The sequence below is a fragment of the Eptatretus burgeri genome, chromosome 12 (assembly GCF_056783735.1).
Source record: "Eptatretus burgeri isolate ZD-2024b chromosome 12, Ebu_testis_v1, whole genome shotgun sequence".
Classification (NCBI taxonomy): domain Eukaryota; kingdom Metazoa; phylum Chordata; class Myxini; order Myxiniformes; family Myxinidae; genus Eptatretus; species Eptatretus burgeri.
The window spans coordinates 78,515,262-78,535,140 of NC_140972.1; the positions used below are offsets into that span (position 1 = coordinate 78,515,262).

The 19,879-nt window shown below is 44.5% G+C and overlaps 1 protein-coding gene across 1 annotated transcript in view; it reads left to right on the forward strand.

Annotated features, from left to right (window-relative positions):
- Nucleotides 1–19,879, forward strand: part of LOC147015962 (ammonium transporter Rh type C-like) — a 115,636-nt gene that overhangs the window by 74,694 nt on the left and 21,063 nt on the right. Inside the window, exons 4-6 of the mRNA XM_085848635.1 lie at nucleotides 4,263–4,410; nucleotides 4,786–4,952; nucleotides 5,857–5,994. Coding sequence (XP_085704761.1) covers nucleotides 4,263–4,410; nucleotides 4,786–4,952; nucleotides 5,857–5,994 — 453 coding nt within the window. The remainder of the gene's footprint in view (nucleotides 1–4,262; nucleotides 4,411–4,785; nucleotides 4,953–5,856; nucleotides 5,995–19,879) is intronic.

Below are 19,879 nucleotides of genomic sequence, written 5' to 3' on the forward strand. Positions count from 1 at the left end.
TCACTGGCGGTGTAAACCAATGAGCGAGCATCACGATTCCATGAAATTGGGATTCTCACGAGGCAGCAGTTCCATGTGACGAGTTAGGAGTGGTAATTTACTTGAGTTTCCATTACGTGGGAACGGACAACATCTGACGACTTAGACGAAGTGACGACTTAGAGATGACGACTTACAGAGGGATGACCCTTTATTTATAAGGACTTAACATGAGATAAATTCGGGACTTTTTGACGCTGCCGACTTAGGCGAAGTGACGAGTTACACGCTGCCGACTTACGTCTAGTCTACTGTATATATATATATATATATATATATATATATATATATATATATATATATATATATATATATATATATATATATATATATATATATATATATATATATATATATATATATGTGTGTATGTGTATGTATATATATATATATATATCATACACACATATATATTGTTGCGGTTCTCGGAACCGCATGCATCCAACAGACAGTGGTCCCAAGACAGTTATTCCATTAATGTACATGTAGATAGTCCCTTTCCATTTGTCTAGCGGGACAACAACAGAGTGCGTTGCGATGATCTAATAGCAAGGTTTGCTTACATCATTTTTTTCTTCATTTCGTCTCTACTCTTCTTTTTGTCTGATCTAAATCAACGACGTGACGTACGCCTTCGCTGTGAGGTGGGCCCTCATGGAGGCCAGCGTGTGCGGCGCGCTGTGAGGAGACAATGGCGCAGAGCCCTCGTTCCCAAGCGAGCCCTAAACCCAACGTGTGCAGCGAGTCATATGGTGTGCTTTGCAGTGCGGGATTATCGACTCGAGCTTCCGATGATCTGGGGAAGATTGCTGGTTGCATTAAAAAGGCATACGAATGAATACCTCTGAAGAGGCTGCACAAATAGTATTTTTCAAAACAAAGGAAACAAAGCCAGCACGACACCCACGCTGCACGGAACGCGTACGGAGTCCGATAAAGACGACTCCACGTCATGTTGGGCGGGATACGAGTGTGCGTCGTAGAAGTGGCTTGTTCCTTTTCGACTAAATATTTGACACCTATTGGTGTTCGCCCCGTGCACATGCTAGCAGAGTCGTGCGAACGCGAGCGCTGACCTCGTGCGTAATGGCGGAACCCCGCGCACTGCATAGAATGCGCTCAAAGGCAGACACGTATGCCACTCACGAAACATGCATGGATTTATCCATAACGATGTACCTTCGGCCCTCGTTGGCAGCAGCAGATTCCCCACGGATGGTGAATGTCTTCTTATCTTTATGGCAAGCGAAGCTGCGATCGTGCTGGGGAATGTGCAGTGCGGGCTGCGTTGGCGCGCGCGTTGATCGGCGCTGGTCGGATGCCAGAGCGGGCATGCGGGACCCTCGGCCGGTCACCAGGGCATGACCCGGGGTTTTTTGCAGGACGATTCGCGTGCCAATTTCGGTGCGGGCGATTCATGTCATGTCGTGGGGTCAGAGCGAAATATGTTCGCTGTCTGGGATGACCTTGCCGGAAACTCAGTGAGGCGGTTTCCGGCCAAAGTTAGGGAGCCACGTGAGGGGTCGGGGCCAATAGGAGCGCCCGATTCAGGTGATGACGTATCGCTTCGGGTTGGCCCCTCCCCACATGCTGCATGTCCTTTTAAGGTCGGAGCAGTCCCCCCCGCCTCTCTCCGTTTCCTCTTTCACTTGCTCGATCTGGCTTCGCCCTCGTCCCTCGGCACGACCCGCCTCCTGCTGTCTGGACTCCGCCTCCTCATCTCCGCCCACATGACGTCAACCCCACACGCTTACCTGCTCCTGCCTACCACTCCGTCCACGCACCCTGGACTCTGCCACTTCTCCACTCAAGCCCCTCCTTCACGGACACGGTCTCCACACGCTCTCTTGAAGCCAGAGACGATGCGCCAGCTGTCAGGAGCCACACTACGGAGCATTACCTCCCGAAACGTATTGGTGGTGCGTCGTGCTATCAAGTACAAAGGTACCAAGAACGTAGCCTCAACTCCTTTCCTTTCTCGTTTCAATACTCCCTCTTCATCGGATTTTCTGTGTCTGTGTGTGTTTCCTGGCACCTGTCTGCTTTAGTAAGACTGCAGAAGATCGTTAATGTTATTGTTATTGTTGTTATTATTTTCGCGTTAAGTCTGCTCTGTGTCCCTTTTGTAAGTTGCTTGTTTATTTGCTCCACCACACCTCTCTCCCCTATCTCTGCACAACACACCGCAATAAATCTTTATCATATCACATACATTTCTTCACCCATTGTAATAAATAATTATTAGGAATGCTCCCTGCTCGTTTTGTGGTTTCTTTCATTGATCCAGCATGGTCTGAATCCGAGTTTAGCCAGGACTTTATTCCCAACGATCCGTTCCTTTTAGTTGGTACGTCCTTGGCAGTGTCGCTCGGCTGCATCCGATCCAGTAGAGTGATCCGGTTCGGACAAGGCTTACTGAGGGCGTGTTCCCCGGTAATTAAACCACGTGATTAATTGGGTAACCTGATTACCCCATAGACGGGAGGACCCTAGGTCACGCGGTGAAGTTATTGGCGTCCACGGTCGGTTAAGCGACCCGCCGCGTCACGGAATTATCTGTGTGCAATGACCTACAATTCCGGGGAGTCTGGTGGGAGCCGAGATAGCTTCCCCCACCTTGTGTACTTCTCACCCGACCCCCGGCCCACAACAATATATGTATACATATATATATATATATATATATATATATATATATATATATATATATATATATATATGTGTGTATATGTGTGTGTGTATGTATATATATATATATATATATATATATATATATATATATATATATATATATATATATATATATATATATATATATATATATATATCTACATACAGGTCCGGTTTCATCTCTTATTGGCAAATCAGCAGCGACAGTGCAGACAGAAAAGCATACCAATGAGGTTTCCAAACATGTACCATGTGCAAGTGTCAAAAAAGCAGTCGACATCTGTAATATAAAAGGAGTTCTGTCTCGGTATACCTGCATCTGGCCGTCCCTGCCTGTGTGCTTCCGGCTGGGAACAATTGTCCTATCGGGGATCGCACAAATCAAGGTCAATGTGCAAACAGTATGATATATTTGCGTAAGGCTGGAAACATTATTATGTAGTTGAGCAAGGCCACAAACAGGATGATATACAGTAGTTAAGTAATGTGAGGAGAGATGGACCAGTTTCATTTTACATTTAAACAAAACCTCTTCCTCCTTCATCTTTTTCTTCACTAATAATAATGGTGAGTCTCATTCAATCCCGTTTCTCATATTGATTTGATTCAGAAAATGCTTGCTATATTCAATACTTTTTTTTTCAACATTTCCATTTTATCATATAACAATAATATATCACCCTATCAAACAGTATGTCTGATGATTAATTATACATCGCCTTTCGCTCTACATGCAACAGTTGAGAAAAGGATACACAAAAGCAGCTGATATGTCAATAATTTATTTGCACGATTTTTAAACAGTGAAAGTTAATTTTTCACCAGGTATCCCTTCTAGTATAAATGAAAAATAGGGGCAAAATCCCTGGGTGCTCACCTGGTAGAGGCTGGATAAGAAAACCAGGGAAATGCTGGTGGGCATGGATGACACAGAAATATGTTACAGAGACGAAAGTAAATACCTTTGGACTTTTTTTTTTAATGTCATCTACAAACTTTGTTACATCATGGGTGATGAAGGTTGTAGTCCAGTTTTATCGAAATCATGTGTGTAGTTTAAGAGAAGAAGTTGCAAGTGTTGATGGATGGACTTACTGATTGATGGACCATCCCATAAGCTCCCTAGAAGTATGTTCCAGGTGAGCTAAAAACAAAGACCCAGTCACATCTCTCACCTGTGAATGGAGGCAATAACCTATTAGCTCTCACCTAATCGATCACGCAAGGTGGCTCAATCTTACAGATCGGCATGTTACTACTTAGCTAATGATAATTCACATGCTGTATTGGTCATTTACAGTGACTTCTCTAATGACTTACTTTTTCCTTCTGTTTATTACATCTTGTATGATATGAATTTCCAAGATAAACTACTGTGTGTGTATATGAATGCTGGTCGAGTTCACTAGATGTTCTCCAAAATGAATGTTTCGTTCAAAGTTTTAAAAATAAATTGCAAGTTATTGCCAATTTTTAAAATTATTATTCTCTACACATCGTGTACACAGAGGTTTTGACTGCTTGGGTTTTCATACACCTCTTTTGTCAAATAGGTCATTGATGCAGGTGGATCTATGACCATCCACTGCTTTGGTGGATTTTATGGTCTCGCAGTTTCTCGAGTCCTGTACCGTCCAGGCCTCAAGAAATCCCACCCAAAGGCATCTTCAGTGTATCACTCCGATATATTTGCGATGATTGGTAAGAACAAGTGATATTTGACAATGCAATGGAAGAGTCATATTTCATCAACATCAAAGTTTCATCAGAAATTGCATTTGATCAAAAATTTCAGGTTTATTGCAAAAAGCAAATGCAACAATTAACTCATAATTTGAAGTTTGAAATGACTGTAAATTCTGGTTAAGATTTATTAAGATGCTCTGAACCAATTTTTGATAAATTAAATATGTCCAATTAATTTTATGTTCCCCACCTCCCCCCCCCCCCCCATTACTTGATCAAAATTATTCTCAAATATTTTGTTTTAACAATGGTTTACTATACACACCAGTAAGTACATTATTATCAAATGCATTGTGTTATTTTCCAGTTTTCCCTCTTTCATTTATGCAGGTACCCTGTTCCTCTGGATGTACTGGCCAAGCTTTAATTCTGCAATTTCAGAAAGAGGTGTAAATCAGACTCGAGCAATAATCAATACATACTACACGCTGGCATCGTGTACTGTAACTACGTGTATCCTATCCAGCCTGGTTGATGAGCGTGGCCGAATCAACATGGTGTGTACCACAAAAAGCAGCTTGGAGTATATTTTCTTGAAGCAGTTCTCAATTCTTAATCAAGTAGTTTATGACAATGGATTCCACAGTAATGTATGGGCAGGGCTAAATGCTTTTATCATGTTCATTAAAAACTAGTTCTGCATTTCATATTCATATTTAAAATTTTAAATGGATATGTTGACCAGACGATGTAAATGGACAATTTCATTTGTTGTGATGTTGATGGAAACTTTTAGAGTCAATGGAATGCCTGGAGGGAAGTTTAATCAATCCATGTTCTCTCTGTCTCTGTCTGTCTGTCACGTCTGTCTCTCTCTCTCTCTCTCTCTCTCTCTCTCTCTCTCTCTCTCTCTCTCTCTCTCTCTCTCTCTCTCTCTCTCTCTCTCTCTCTCTCTCTCTCTCTCTCTCTCTCTCTCTCTCTCTCTCTCCCCTCTGTCTCTCTCCCCCCTGGCTCTCTCCCCCTGTCTCTCTGTCTCTGTCTATCTCTCTCCCCCTGTCTCTCTGTCTCTGTCTATCTCTCTCTCCTTGTCTCTCTGTCTCTCTCTCTCTCTCTCCTTGTCTCTCTGTCTCTCTCCTTGTCTCTCTGTCTCTCTCTCCTTGTCTCTCTGTCTCTCTCTCCTTGTCTCTCTGTCTCTCTCTCCTTGTCTCTCTGTCTCTCTCTCCTTGTCTCTCTGTCTCTCTGTCCTTGTCTCTCTGTCTCTCTCTCCTTATCTCTCTGTCTCTCTCTCACTGTCTCTCTCTTTGGATTCCATGGGAGCTTAAAAGGATGGATAAGGGAATTAGCATAAGGGGTGGATATGTAACATCAAATTGTGAGTTCTGTTATTGGGCATCACACCGGTTTTTTTGAGTATTAATAAATGCAAGTGAGGATTTAACAGTTTTTGTGTCATCTCTGCAGGTCCATTTGCAGAATTCGACGTTGGCTGGAGCAGTTGCAGTTGGAACAGCAGCAGAAATGATGCTCACTCCGTATGGGTCAATTATTGTGGGCTTAATTCTGGGAACGCTCAGCACACTTGGATACAAGTTCATCACGGTGATGACATGCTTAATGTTGCTTACCCCTCCTACACCATACCAATACAATGTTAGCTATACACTTTTGCTCTTCCTCAAATATCACTGGAAATGTTTTGTTTGACATAATTTCTTCAGCAGAATACACACGATTTTGCAGTTACCATTTCCTTAATTCTGTTCTTCGTTTCTGACCCAGCTGAAAGGTCATAAACATCTTTTTTCCAAGACAAATTCAAATAATTTTCTCTCAAACTATGAAATATCGTGATAAATAGCAAATGTGTTATTTTTGAGCAATCATTCCATCTATTGTAGGCTAAAAGATAAACATGGTGGTTTACTTTCCTTGCATCATTCACTGTTCGTGATTGCCTCAATTGTGAAGTCATCATAACAGGCTCCTAATACATGTAATAATATGCTTGTTCGTCCAACCGTCTGTGTGTAACATTTCCTTCCACCTATTGCTTGAACAGCTGGCCTAACTCCACCTACAATATCAACCTCAAAAACCATATGCCCACCATGTTGGTGCTTACTGCTATGCAAAAGCTAAAGACATATTTAGAGCTGTCGGATTCACAATCACCATATCCTCCTGACAGGTTTTCCCTTCGGTGTAAAACGACCAAAGCGACTGTTGAAGGATATTCAAATGTCGAGAAGTTGAAGCCGATAGGTATCACTGGCATAGTGAAGGCCACAGTATAGTATAGGCTTCAGCGATCGAGGCAGTGGTCTGTTGTCTATACACCGCCCAAGTAAATGTGGCATTCTCTCATGCAAGGCTTTTACCGTGGAGGCTACGCAGGTTCTCGCTCTCATGTCAACTATTTTCTCTTCAACGACTTGACCAGGGATCGTAAAACCCACATTATGATGACGGTCTTTTTTCCGAGGACTTCCAGGAATCTCACGAGGTTGTAAAAGAAAACATGCGTCATTATTTACTGTTCACGATGTATACATTCATCAGGAAGAATGTACAGTCATTGGTTTCAGGTCGTTTATGTTTATGTGAAGCCAATAAGAGCATGATAGGCGAGGGTAAAGCGTTAAATATTCTGCTGTTTCGATGAGGTAAAGAAGAAATATATTGTTACGGTTGTGGAAATTCACAGAATACCATTCAGGTTTCCCCAGAGGTCAGTTATTTCGGTAAGTGTGTGTTCCAGGTTAGATTTCCCCACCGATGTATAATGGGAGTTGTTCGTGTGCCGGGCTGTGCATCTTTGAGGTCGTGTTATTCTTTTCTATCTTTATTTTAAGACAAACACATCGTCACAACAACGAAAACCCACGGCCGCGTTTGACGGTGATCTCCAACACGGCCGCGTTTTGACGGTGAACTCCAACACGGCCGCGTTCGACGGTGATCTCCAACACGGCCGCATTTTGACGGTGATCTCCAACACGGCCGCGTTTTGACGGTGATCTCCAACACTGCCGCGTTTTGACGGTGAACTCCAACACGGCCGCGTTTTGACGGTGATCTCCAACACGGCCGCATTTTGACGGTCATCTCCAACACGGCCGCGTTTTGACGGTGATCTCCAACACTGCCGCGTTTTGACGGTGAACTCCAACACGGCCGCGTTTTGACGGTGATCTCCAACACGGCCGCATTTTGACGGTGATCTCCAACACGGCCGCGTTTTGACGGTGATCTCCAACACTGCCGCGTTTTGACGGTGATCTCCAACACGGCCACGTTTTGACGGTGATTTCCAACACGGCCGCGTTTTGACGGTGATCTCCAACACGGCCGCATTTTGACGGTGATCTCCAACACGGCTGCGTTTGACGGCAAGATTGGATCAAAACGGCGTTACCCTCTGAAAGAGCTGGCCAATCGGAAGTGAGAGGGGCGGATCCAGCCTGGGTGAAGGTCAAAGGTGAAAAGGGGGAGGGCGCTGATTTTGGGTGGTGAAGCCCAGAGCGACCCCTCCCCTTGTGGCTATGAAAAGCCGCGTTCGCTCGCCAGAGTGTTGGGGGCAGAGGCTGTGGCTTGGGGGGGGGGTGGGGGGGGAGCGGTGGGGGGTGAGTGGGGCAGGGTTTTGAAGGCTTGAAGTGGGGCGGGGATTGACGCCTTGAGGATTGAGGATTGGGAGGAGGAGGGTGGCGGCTTGGGTTTGGGAGGTTGAGGTTGAGAGCTTGGGATTTTGGGAGGGGGTTGATTGTGGGGTTTGAGACGGGTCTGAGAGTTGAGGTCTTGAAGTCACTTTTTACATTATGTGGATGTTCCGCGGATCCTTGTTAGTATATATGTATTGGTACATGGAAGGCGGTGGGGAGGGTGGGGTTTGGTGGTGGGGGGGGGGTGGCGGGGAATGGATTTGTCATAGATTTTACTAAGAACAGCTTGGTCTGTGTGTTCAAGTAAGCTCGATTTATGCCTGTGTTGGGGATCTGTTAAGCATGAGTCACATTTGCTCTATGGCTAGGATACGGCGGCCGTACCCCCCCCCCCTGAATTGACAGAAACGTGCAGTGGCCGCAGAGTTTCTGAGGTGGCCTTCAGGTGGCCCTACACTATATGGCTATCTTTTACAGGCCGTAGGGGTCTCTGTGGAATTAAAGCGCGGAGTTATAACTTTTTTCATTTCTAGGTTGGCCATAGCAATTCGACAAGCAGTAGCCATGACGTAGATGTTCCACGTCGACCGTATGTAGGGCATACGGTGGGCTTGCGTTATTCGTGCGGCTGCCGTAGGCTCTTATCAATGAAAAATGAATTTTTCCAACCCCCCAAAAAATTCCAAAAAAAAAAAAAAGTTACGTTCACCTTAGGGCCCCCCTGCAGTCACCTTGCGGTCACCTTGCGTCTGCCTTGAAAATTCTATGGCAGCCGCAGGGATGCACTAAGGTCACTGTGCGACATCAAATCAAAGACTGTACGGCACCCCCACGTTTTCGGTCTCCACAATTTCTAAATACCCCGTGCGGCTACCCAAAAAATAAAAACATATGTGACTGCTACATTGTGTGACCGTGGAAATACTGCGGCTGCCCTATAATTGCGAGTGGCCGTAGATTTTTTAGACCCTACGGCCACGGAGCCAAATGTGACTGAAGCATTAGGGATAAGTCAAACATAAGATGTGCAATAATGGGGAAGTGAACATTCTTTATTTGTTTGTTTTTGTAAAACCTCTTGTACAGTTTGTATGGTGTAAAACCTCTTGTGCAGGTGAGGCAAATTGGGGGGCTTGTAGCACCCAGCACTTCAATGGACATCATCACTGGCCGTTTGGCTAAGGACTGTCGTCCAGGATGGAGAAGTGAGCTCTGGAGCCCTGGAAAGGGGTGGAGTGGCCATAAAAGCAATGCCACCCAATAGCAGTGGGTGGACAATGATGGGACCAGAGGGTGATCCTTGGGACTTAACATCCGCGTCCATGTGAGCGCACAGGCAGATGATATTTTGGGCCTGAAGACATCTCTGTAGCTGGCAGCACGGCCTCGACATATGCACACTCGCCTCTAAGCTGTCTCGCCTGGGTTTGAATCCCGACCCAGCTATAATCTGTCATCCTGGTGTATCACAAGTAGGGTGATTCATCAATGTGTGTGTCGTCCCTCAAACTCAGAGAGACATTAAACGGGTGTACCGGCGGCCAACTAATGTTAGCGGATGTGAAAGATTCCAAAGAGAAGGTGAGCTATCACCGGAACCTTGACCAAATTCAAAATTCCTGCCCAAACCTTAGTCGAACGTCATGCCTGGCCAGCCAGTTCATGAAAGATTTGGGCCAAGCTTCCCCAGGTCAACCCCACAATAACATGGGAATAATTGTGGCTGTTTAAGAAGAGGAATAATAATAAGATGATGACACCTCAACTCTCTCTCTCTGCTTTGTCGCTCTCCAAGAAGGAGCAATGGAGAGGGATGCAAACTTCTCATCGTGATAAGGCAATATCCTAATCACCACTCTCCTGTTCTGTGCTGCACTCCTGGCCTTGTATAATACCAGCCTGCGCAGTCATCCTGCAGCCAACACGACCTCCTGCCTGCTCAAGTCCTTGCCTGTGTCCCCCTTTGTGGTTCGAGTCCTGTGATTTGGCACCACAGCAGGATATATTAATTTTTTTTTGTATATAAGTTGGCTGCTTCCACTTTCTTCCCTATTTGTTTGTGTCTATCGACTGCCAAATCTGTTCCATTTCTTTATAGTCCTGTCCTTTCTTATCCCTGGGATTATTTTAAAATAAACTATTGTAAGAAACATCTTCCCACTTTCTGCCTTCCCAGGTAGGGGCAACTGCCAAGTTTGGTATTTGTATTTGAGCGATCCTTTTGGGATCGTAACCTGCAAATTCTGAACGCGGTGAATTCAAACATTGTTTCGGTCGTTCGGCTCGATGGGAGATGTTAATCGGACTCATAGACTGCCAGTGTCTATCTGTTGTACTTGACTCCGCAATGCCTGGTATGTAGTATTGCATCATCAACTACAACGCTGACAAAAAGCCAAAACAGACAGACTTAAAAAAAAGAAAAATAAAAAAAGTATTTTTAAAATTACTGCTGGGGTCAATGATGCACCACCATAAGATAATGCTCACAACACAGGACTAAGAAGTGCGGAGAATTTGAACACAAGAAACACCATGATTGCCGAGGATGCGGACCAATCCTCGACGTGCTATCATTACCACTGGAACATTGTTCCCGCTGGTAAATGAGTGACTGAATTCCCTGGATAATCATGTGGGAATTATTCTTCATTTAGGCTCCGACATGTTCAGCCAAGAAACTCTCCAGATGGTGGGTCTACATCCTCGGCCCTGGGTCCAACAAATAGTAGATCCACCATCTCAACTATGTCCATGTAGTCAGTCATGGAGACACACACACGCACACACACACACACACATTTACATGTGCACACATGTACAGTGCCTGTGGAAAGTCTACAACCCCTTTCAAAATTTTAACCTTGTGTTGCCTTCTCGCCTGGAATAAAATTTCATTAAATCATACTTTTCCCACCTTTATTGATATGACACATCGGAGCCCAAAACTTCCAAGTGAAAAAGAATTTCTACAAATTTCAGAAAATGCTGTTGGAGGTATATTCTCAATCTTCCTTGACCTCTTAGTAAACAGGTAGCGCCGTGCAGCATCCACGCCCTGAAGTTCACATGTACGGTCGTACAGCAACACAACAAATCTTTCCAGGATGTCCATCACAGTACGCGGCACCTCATCTGGCTGTGAACACAATGTCTCAAATGCTTCTGTAGCATCTGGATATGCCTGCCATGCAGACTTCTTTCCACAGTTTGCGAAGAAGGACACCGTATCGCAGCCAGTAAATGCATGGAAAAATCTCAGAGCCTTGGACTTCTCTGGTCCTATGTTAGCGACGATTTGGTGTACTGCGATGTACCTGTAATTCTTACCAGTTCCAAAGGCAACCCAAAGTTCCTTGAGGCCAATGTTCAAGAAGTGAGCAATTGCAATCACCACGACATCAGTGTCCACAGTGCGGATCATCACTTTTGAATGTCCATGCCGAACCATGTCAATGACATGAACAAAGATCCTCAAGTCTGCTTCCTCGTGTGAGCAAGGGGCAAGAGCTGCATTGATGGCGTCTTTGGAAGAGCACACAACTTTGTCATCCACAGTGCTGTCGATGAGCTTGTCACCTGCCATTTGGTAGTTCACACATTTCTGGGCAAGAAACAGGAATATCTCATTTTTGTTGTCGCTGTTTCGGAGAAAGCTTGGCCAGTTACCTGGAATTCGTGTTGAGGAAGTCGCTCGGCGTTTTGTACCACAGCCCCTTTTCTCTCTCGTTGCGTTTTTCAAGCTGTCCGACCGATAGACATCCAAAACAATATCAATGCAACTAGCATTCCCCAGTTCCCTAACCACATATGAGATAAAGATATATTGGGTATAATCTTCGAAGGTGGCACAGGTACCAGGCTGTAGAAAGTGGACAACAGCAGGGCCATCAAGAACTTTAGCATCAACCACCAAGGCCGTACCATCTACCATCATCGGTCACACCATTGAGACAGTCCAGAAGCTGATGCTTGTCACCTTGTCTCATCTGACCTCCACTTGCGAGTGACGGTGGACTAGACTGGTTTTCGTGCCTGAAGAATGCATCGATATCCCCTTCTCTCTTTTGACTAGCAATGTACAACCTTGAGAACAGAGCCCTGTCATTCTTCAGCTCGGTCAACTTTCCTGCTGCCTTTATTTTTTGCACACCAGGCTTGCTGAACACAGCCAGATTGTTGTGGGAAATGGTGTCTCCAATTGACTTTGAATTGTCTTGAAATGCTCTTCCACAAATTCATCGTAGTTTGACTTTCCTAGCGCATTGACGTTCCTCATGGCTTTCACAACTTTTTCTGGCATGATGACTTTGGAATTGAGATTCAGCAAGTCCATACTATCTTCCATGAAAGGGTTGCCCATTTCTTCAATTGTGACACCCAATGATCGTACATCTTCAACAAGTTTCTGCTGGATGCTTTTCGTCTGTTCATGGTGATGATCAGGTGTCATGGATGCCCCGGCGTCGTCGAAACCATCCTCAAACTCTTCAACTAGTCTTGCTATTTCAGGTCCAGCAACCATCCATCTCCGAAGCGCTCCAGGGTTTTCCGTGAGACCAACAGCTCCGCCGTCCCCCTTAACGAGTGCATTAACCTGCTCATGTGCTTGGTCCAATGAAATAGCCGAGAACAGTCGACCTGTCTTGTTTGAAGTGAATCCTCCATGCTTGAACTCACGATGGACATCCGGGCACTTATCCTGCAAATTGGACATGTCTCATACATGAACTGGTAGCCAGCGGGCATAGTTTGTATGGTCTAATACAAAGAACCACGGTACTAAATCTACTTGTGATGCAATGTACATGTAAAAATCAGCCACTCGCAAGGACCTTATGAATTGGAAGATTATCAGTTCAAAATTTAACACCGTCTGCCAAAAATGAAACTGTGGGTACTTATCGGACCTCCCGGCACACCACTCAGTGAACTCGATTAGGTCAGGTTCACCATCATAATGGTCTGCGCTTTCCGCCTGTTTAATATCCGAATAGGCCTTTTGCTGTAACTGATACAAAGCTGCGGCGGTTACCTGATGTGCCCTGCGGGTTTTGGTCACATGAGATGCTCGAAGGAATCCTTCACAGGTGCCTGCACTCGCAATGTCGGCCTGTGCCAAAGCCACTGTCCACCCGCTTCCATCAAGAATATCGACAATGGTCCTCCACGCAGCCATTTCTATATGCAGCCCCCCTAGTACAATTACGTACTTGTCCTCACCATACAAGTCGGGAAACCGCCATTGGAGCTGTTTCCCCATGGCGTATAGTGGTTGATCCATTGTGAGGACTGGTGTCTGACCAGGGTTGAGGAAATATGTTGTGGCAGCATTGTTGTTCATAATGTGCGAGATCATTGCCACGGTGTTGGACTTTTCTCGGAAGAGAGGGAGCAACGAAATGTTTGTCTTAGGATTCGGAGGTTCCTCTTGATTGGAAGCGTGGTAGGCTGCCCAGGATGGATAATCGGTCACACCAAGCGTTTCCTTTTGGCAAAGCTCCATCTGTTCTTCCAACCACTTGTACTCTAATTTACGGTCCTTCTTCAGTAATTAATCTGAAGGTGACATGACAGGCCCATAAGAGATCGGAACATGAGCATCCCTTGGGAGAGGTTGTGCAGCAGGTACACTTGTGTACTCCCCTGGGAGTTGCTGAACGTATTTCGCCTGGCTTGATTCGTCATCAAACATGGAGGTGCCGAGGCGAGATAGACCATAATTAGTCGCATCTGGATGCTGACAGAGGGAATGAGCAGTCCCGTGAAAGGAGTCTTTTGCCGAAATTGAGCTTCGGTTATGGTCTAAGTTATCAGCTTGTCCTTTGGTGAAAACGCCCTTCTGAAGCTGTGGTGGACAGGCCACACCATCCTCTTCATACTGTTTGCAGAGACGATTTGCTTCACCAGACGACAACCTTAGCAAACGATCATAGGAAATGCAGAGCCCCAAACCATGGAACTGATCCACAAGTTCACGCTTCCTAGTCTCTGAATGCATCTTTAAACCAACATAAATTGGGAGAGGTGTTTCCTGTGATCTGTTGTGTCGGACAGCAGAACGCTGATGTCTGGCATGTTTCACACTGTTAAAGACAAGCAGCTGGGCAATTGTTAATCCAGCATTTCGCTGGAGCGTTGTCCGTTCAATTTGGTCCCTTATGTTTGGTCCCTCAAGCAGCATGCTCACGAAGGCGAGCAGCACGTTTGATACAGATCTCACCTGTTTGTCGCGGTTTAATTTCCCATTGCAGACGTAAGAGTTTTCGAAAATATGCTTACGAACAATTGTTGCCGCTTTTGCCAAGCACATGATATTTGAATCAATGTCACAAGCTCTAACTACCGCGTCTCCAAAATCACGGTCAACTAAGAATAGGATTTCGCGGCCATGCTTCGTGGCCGTCAGATGTGGACAGTTCTGCAAGAGTCTTTCCTTTAAGCGTGTTCTGTTTACTTGAACCTCAGGATCCATCCCAAGACCAACCAGACGTTGGTTGTATGTCTCAGCCAGGTCGGCTAATCTGAAGACGGGAGCAGTGTCTAGCGAATTACTGGCTTCTTCTCTGTGAGCTAGAAGTTCTGCCAGTGCTATACTATGAAATGAGGAAGTGGGCGATTCATCACAGGATTTTTGTGCAGCCCTCGCATCATGAAACAGTTTTGTCATACAGGCTTTGTGATACTTGACCTCGAGAGCCACCAGATCCCCACCAGCAAGTTTTCTGAGCAAATACGAGTCCCTAAGTTGAATCACATATTGTCTTACAGTATTGTCAATCGCGAAGGTTGATGCAATATGGAGTTCATCTTCACTACTGTCACAGAACAGACACATGTCCTTTTTGCCTGCGGTACGCTTATCTGCACTCATTCTCCTAGTTTTTGTGGGAGATGCTTCAGGTTCATCGTCACAGACGACCTTACGTTTTTTCCATCTATCGAACTTCAGTTCACAATATTCATTTTTACAAAGTTTCTGCCAGCAAGCCTGATGTGCACGTCGTGTTTTCTCAATGCCAGTCCCATCATCTAGATTAGTGAAATCAATTTTCAATGGGTTGTAGTCAGTATCCTTAGCGTTATTTAGGTCTTTGGCGAGTGTCCGGTATCCCATTCCTTCCATAAGCCGCTTTTCCCTGTCAGGTACAACAATGGGGTCCTGGGTTTTCCTTTGGCAAAGGACACAGATGCTCCAGTTGAAGTCAGGTGTTCCTCCTGCCTTTGATGATCTGTCTGTTGATGATGAAGGAACGATCTTGAATGACCTGGACATGGTTTATGGTTTTCCACCTGAAAATAAAACGTGCGTTAATACAATAATGATAATGAACTTTGATGTCTGCTGTCTTAACCTAAACTAATGCAAACAGATGGCAGCACTGAAATAATATGGAGTGCCAAGTAAAATCATATAGGGTGCTAACTGATCACCTGTTCACCAAAATTGTCATCGATGCTTCATCTTCCACACGGGTTGCAAAAATAACTTTTCTATCTAATCTTGTTCCGAACTTATTTATGCAGAATCTTGTCGTTTGATACATGGCAGCCATTTTGGAATTCAAGATGGCGAATCCCAGATAAGCATGACAGTCAGTTCACTCGATTCCTTGACCTAAAAATGGGGCTTCGCCGCTGATAATAGCATTTATCAAATTTGGTTTAAGAGTTGTTGGAATATATGTCTAACATGGTGGCCATCTTGGAATCCAAGATGGCTGACATTAGATATGCATGATATTGATATCACTGAATTCATTGACCCTGAAAATGAGGGGTAGCCACTGCAATCGTATTTCTATCTGCTTTAGTTTCGAAGTTATAGGCAAATATATATATATATATATATATATATATATATATATATATATATATATATATATATATGTATATATATATATATATATCAAATGTGGCGGCCATATTGAAACTCAAGATGGCGGCCACCAGGGGGCATTTCAGAGTTGGGTCCTAATCGAAAAATGTTCCGACTGGGGTCCTCCACCTATCTGCAAAGTTTCATAAATTCTCCACAAAGTGAAATATTTCTCGACTTAGCCGCTAGACTAGTGGTTCAAACCCCATTTGAGTCGTGTCAAAGACTTTAGAAATGGCCCGTGCTGCTTCCTAGCTTGACACTCAACACTTAAAAGGATAGAGTATGGAGAAACGCTGGGGAAGCAATGGCAAACCACCCAGTATCACCCTTGTCAAGAGCAACCATCGGGGATGCCTCTTTATGTTGGTTATACCTCCAACACAAGTCAGGGGAAAAATCTTGCCCACTCATCCCCATTGCCTGGATTTATCAGGGCAGTGTGGTCATTCTCTCTCTCTCTCTCTCTCTCTCTCTCTCTCTCTCTCTCTCTCTCTCTCTCTCTCTCTCTCTCTCTCTCTCTCTCTCTCTCTCTCTCTCTCTCTCTCTCTCTCTCTCTCTCTCTCTCTCTCTCTCTCGGCCCCAATGAAGGAGGGGGTACACCCATTTGGACGTGGGAGATCTCTGGGTCGCTCCTAGAAGATCGGTCACCTGTATCCGTGCCACAGGCATGTTTGTGAGAACTATCCGGGGTTGTACAACAACAACAACAACAACAACAACAACAACAACAACAGCAGCCCTTAACAGGAAACTGCCTCAGCAGCGCCAATGCTCTGTAAGGAGTGTGGTCCATCCAAATCATCGAAATCTGGTAAATAACACAGGTGCATAGCAGATCATGAACTTGTTGATGAACCCTCCTCAAGAAGAGATATACAGAATGCAAATCTGTCAAACCTGTCCAACTTGATCCAGAAAAATGCCTCAACATGTTATCACATATTATTTTAGTTTGCCTTTGCTCTTGCATGAAGATTTAAATGGTTGACAACTAAGGTAAAAATGAGGAAGCAGAAAGGAAAGTATAAACAGTTCCATGAAGTATCCCAACTGATTACTCCCCATATAGTTGGAGCATGATGTTCATTGCTGGCAAGTCACATGCCCTACACACTCTATCAGCAAGGTCAGCAATCAACCTATCCAATGTGCTTCTCTGGACAGCCAATGGAAGAGATGCATGCAGTCCGTACAGGTTCTGGTGCCGCCATCTGTCATAACTTTTCGTGGGAGGATTGCATCACCAAACAGTGATCAAAGGTTAGTCACCATCTGTGTATTATCTGTTGAGCTAAGGGACTCCTTAATCACACTGAGCATATCACAGTGTACAAGGCTTTCGTACAGAGCTCTGTGGAGTATGGCTCCCCACTCTGAACTACTGCTCCTCCTTCCCAACTTGCTCCTCTTGAGGTGGTTAAGAACAAGGCCTTCTGCACCATTAGAATGTAAAGACAGGAAGTGGATTCCCAAGTACCACCACCCACCATCGGCATGTTGGTAGTATATTTTATACAAGGTTAAATCTGACCTTGTTACTCTTGCCCTCTCTTACATCTGCCCCATTCCCTCCCATCCCCTCAATCCACCCAAGGTCACATTAATTCCTCAAGAAGCTCTGACCTGTTTACCCTCCTAAAGTACTGATTGGTTGCCCACCTGCATTTACTCATCTTCTTACTCTTCCAAATGCAGAATAGTTTCCCTGTATCAGTTTGTCATCCTCCCCACCCCAGGCTTTCAAATATGCTGCCCATTGGCCATCACTACCTTATGTGCTTACCACGTTTTCTTTCATATGCAGCAAATAGCTGCAGGTAGCATCACTTGCTGGAGGAGCAGCTGTGCCACTAATGCAGCGTGCTTACCACTGCACAGCCATTTTCTCCTCTACACACGCTGATTGTTTCCCATTTTATTTCTCTCTGTGATATTTACTCGCTTTTGTGTTATTCCTCCTTTCCTCCTTGTGAATGTCCACCCCCTTTCCCCACCAATGCCCCCTGGTCTTCTGTAAACCTGCTGCCATTTTATATCTTGCCCTTGAGCGTAGACCCTTGGATAAAACAAGCTCAAATGAGTTAAGATCCTCGTCCTCTTAATGATGACGTCATAAAAACGAATATGACGTCATTGTGATGTATCAGGTTTGCGATAAATTATCTGTGCTAATGCCTGGCTTGATCCCCGCAAACAAAATTCAAACAGCTTGCCTAGTTTCGGAGATAATGGAAAAGGAGATTTCCATTCGCGGCGATATTATGACGTCTTTTTTCTAGGAAGAATTTCCAAAATCGGAGATGGTTACTGCCTGCGCGTGGGCTTTCTGCATATACATGGCAAGTTTCACGAAGATCCGATTAAAACTCTGGGTTGTGAAACAAAAAATGTCAAAAAATAGGAATGACGTCATAAAAATTGATACGACGTCATAGTGATGTATCATATGTATGATAATTCATCTCTGCTAATGCCCTGTTCGATTCCTGCAAACAGAATTCAAAAAGCTTGCCGAGTTTCGGAGAGAATTTTTTAGGTGATTTCCATTAGCGGAGATATTTTGACGTCATGACTTTTTCTCGGAGGAATTTTCAAAATCGGAGATGGTTGCTGTCTGCGCAGGGAATTTTTACATATATATGCCAAGTTTCAGGAAGTTTCGATGAAAACTGTAGGCTGTGAAACAAAAAAGTCCACAAGAAGAAGCAGAAGAACAACAACGTGAGTAAGACAGAGATCCTCCACGAGGATCTAAAAACCTGTCTGTGGAGGAATTGCACAATAGAGTTTTCATAACATTCAATCAATACAATCAGGAAAGATAAAGAAATTGACCTCACACACATGGAGTTCCTTTTTTTGTTGTTTTGTTTGAATGCTCACTGCTGAATCGACTGCTATGCCTGGTGTTGGCTTCATGGTTAGGGTGGTGGGCTTCGGATCCGAGGATCCTGAGTTCAAATCCAGCTTGGCTGTTGAATTAATACCAGGTGGAGTTGACTCTGCCTGTCGTCCTTCTGAGGTCAGCAAAATGAGTACCAGCTTGCTGGTATCCTGTGTTGGAGTGGTGACCTGTCCAAGATTGTGCCCAATAGCCAAGGAGACTGCTTCGGCAGCACCAATGCTCTACACAGTGTGTGGTTCCAATGGATGGATGGAATTGACCCTCACTGACATCTGACTGCTTTTCACCAAAAACAGGACATCTTGTATCATGCAGATTTTGAAATATTTTCCTTCAATGTCCAAATTAGTCATGTTGTATATCAACTGTGATAGCAATTATTTTGTGTGATTCTTCCTAACAGACAATGCCTGGTTGAATATGGAAAATCTCTCCAATGGATTGCATATTTTTCCATGAAAACAGCTCCTGATTGTTTGGTATCAACATTGAACAGACACACAACAGACATGAGAGTGAGCTTGAGAAACAAGTGTAAACACACTAATCTACAACAACATTTTTCTGATTTTTTTTTTCTGTAATAATGGATGGACATGTCTCTCAGACAAAGAAACCAAATTTAAAAAAAAAAGAAAACTGGACTCGCATAGCTGTATCCTCGTGCCAAACGCTGTGTCATGAATGACAACAGACATACTGTAAACAGATGCAATGGGTATGGGCACAGTACAGTCACGTATTAATGAGCACGGAAGCCATTTTTTGCACAAGTATAATCTTAACCCAAGTCACTGATCTAATGTGTGTATTTTTCTCATCCGAGGCGTCTTCAATGCAGTATTTGTTGACCGAAGACAAATCCTTCCATCGCAGCAGGTCGTACCGGTTTGATTGTCTTGTCCATGGCTGAGTCTGTTCCAAGTCATATTTTTGAAGCCTCTCCATGGCATTCCCAGGAAGAACGTTCCTGAAGTTACATCTACTGTAAAACTTGACTCAGCTGACTAGAAACCCAAGACAATTCAGATGTTCTAA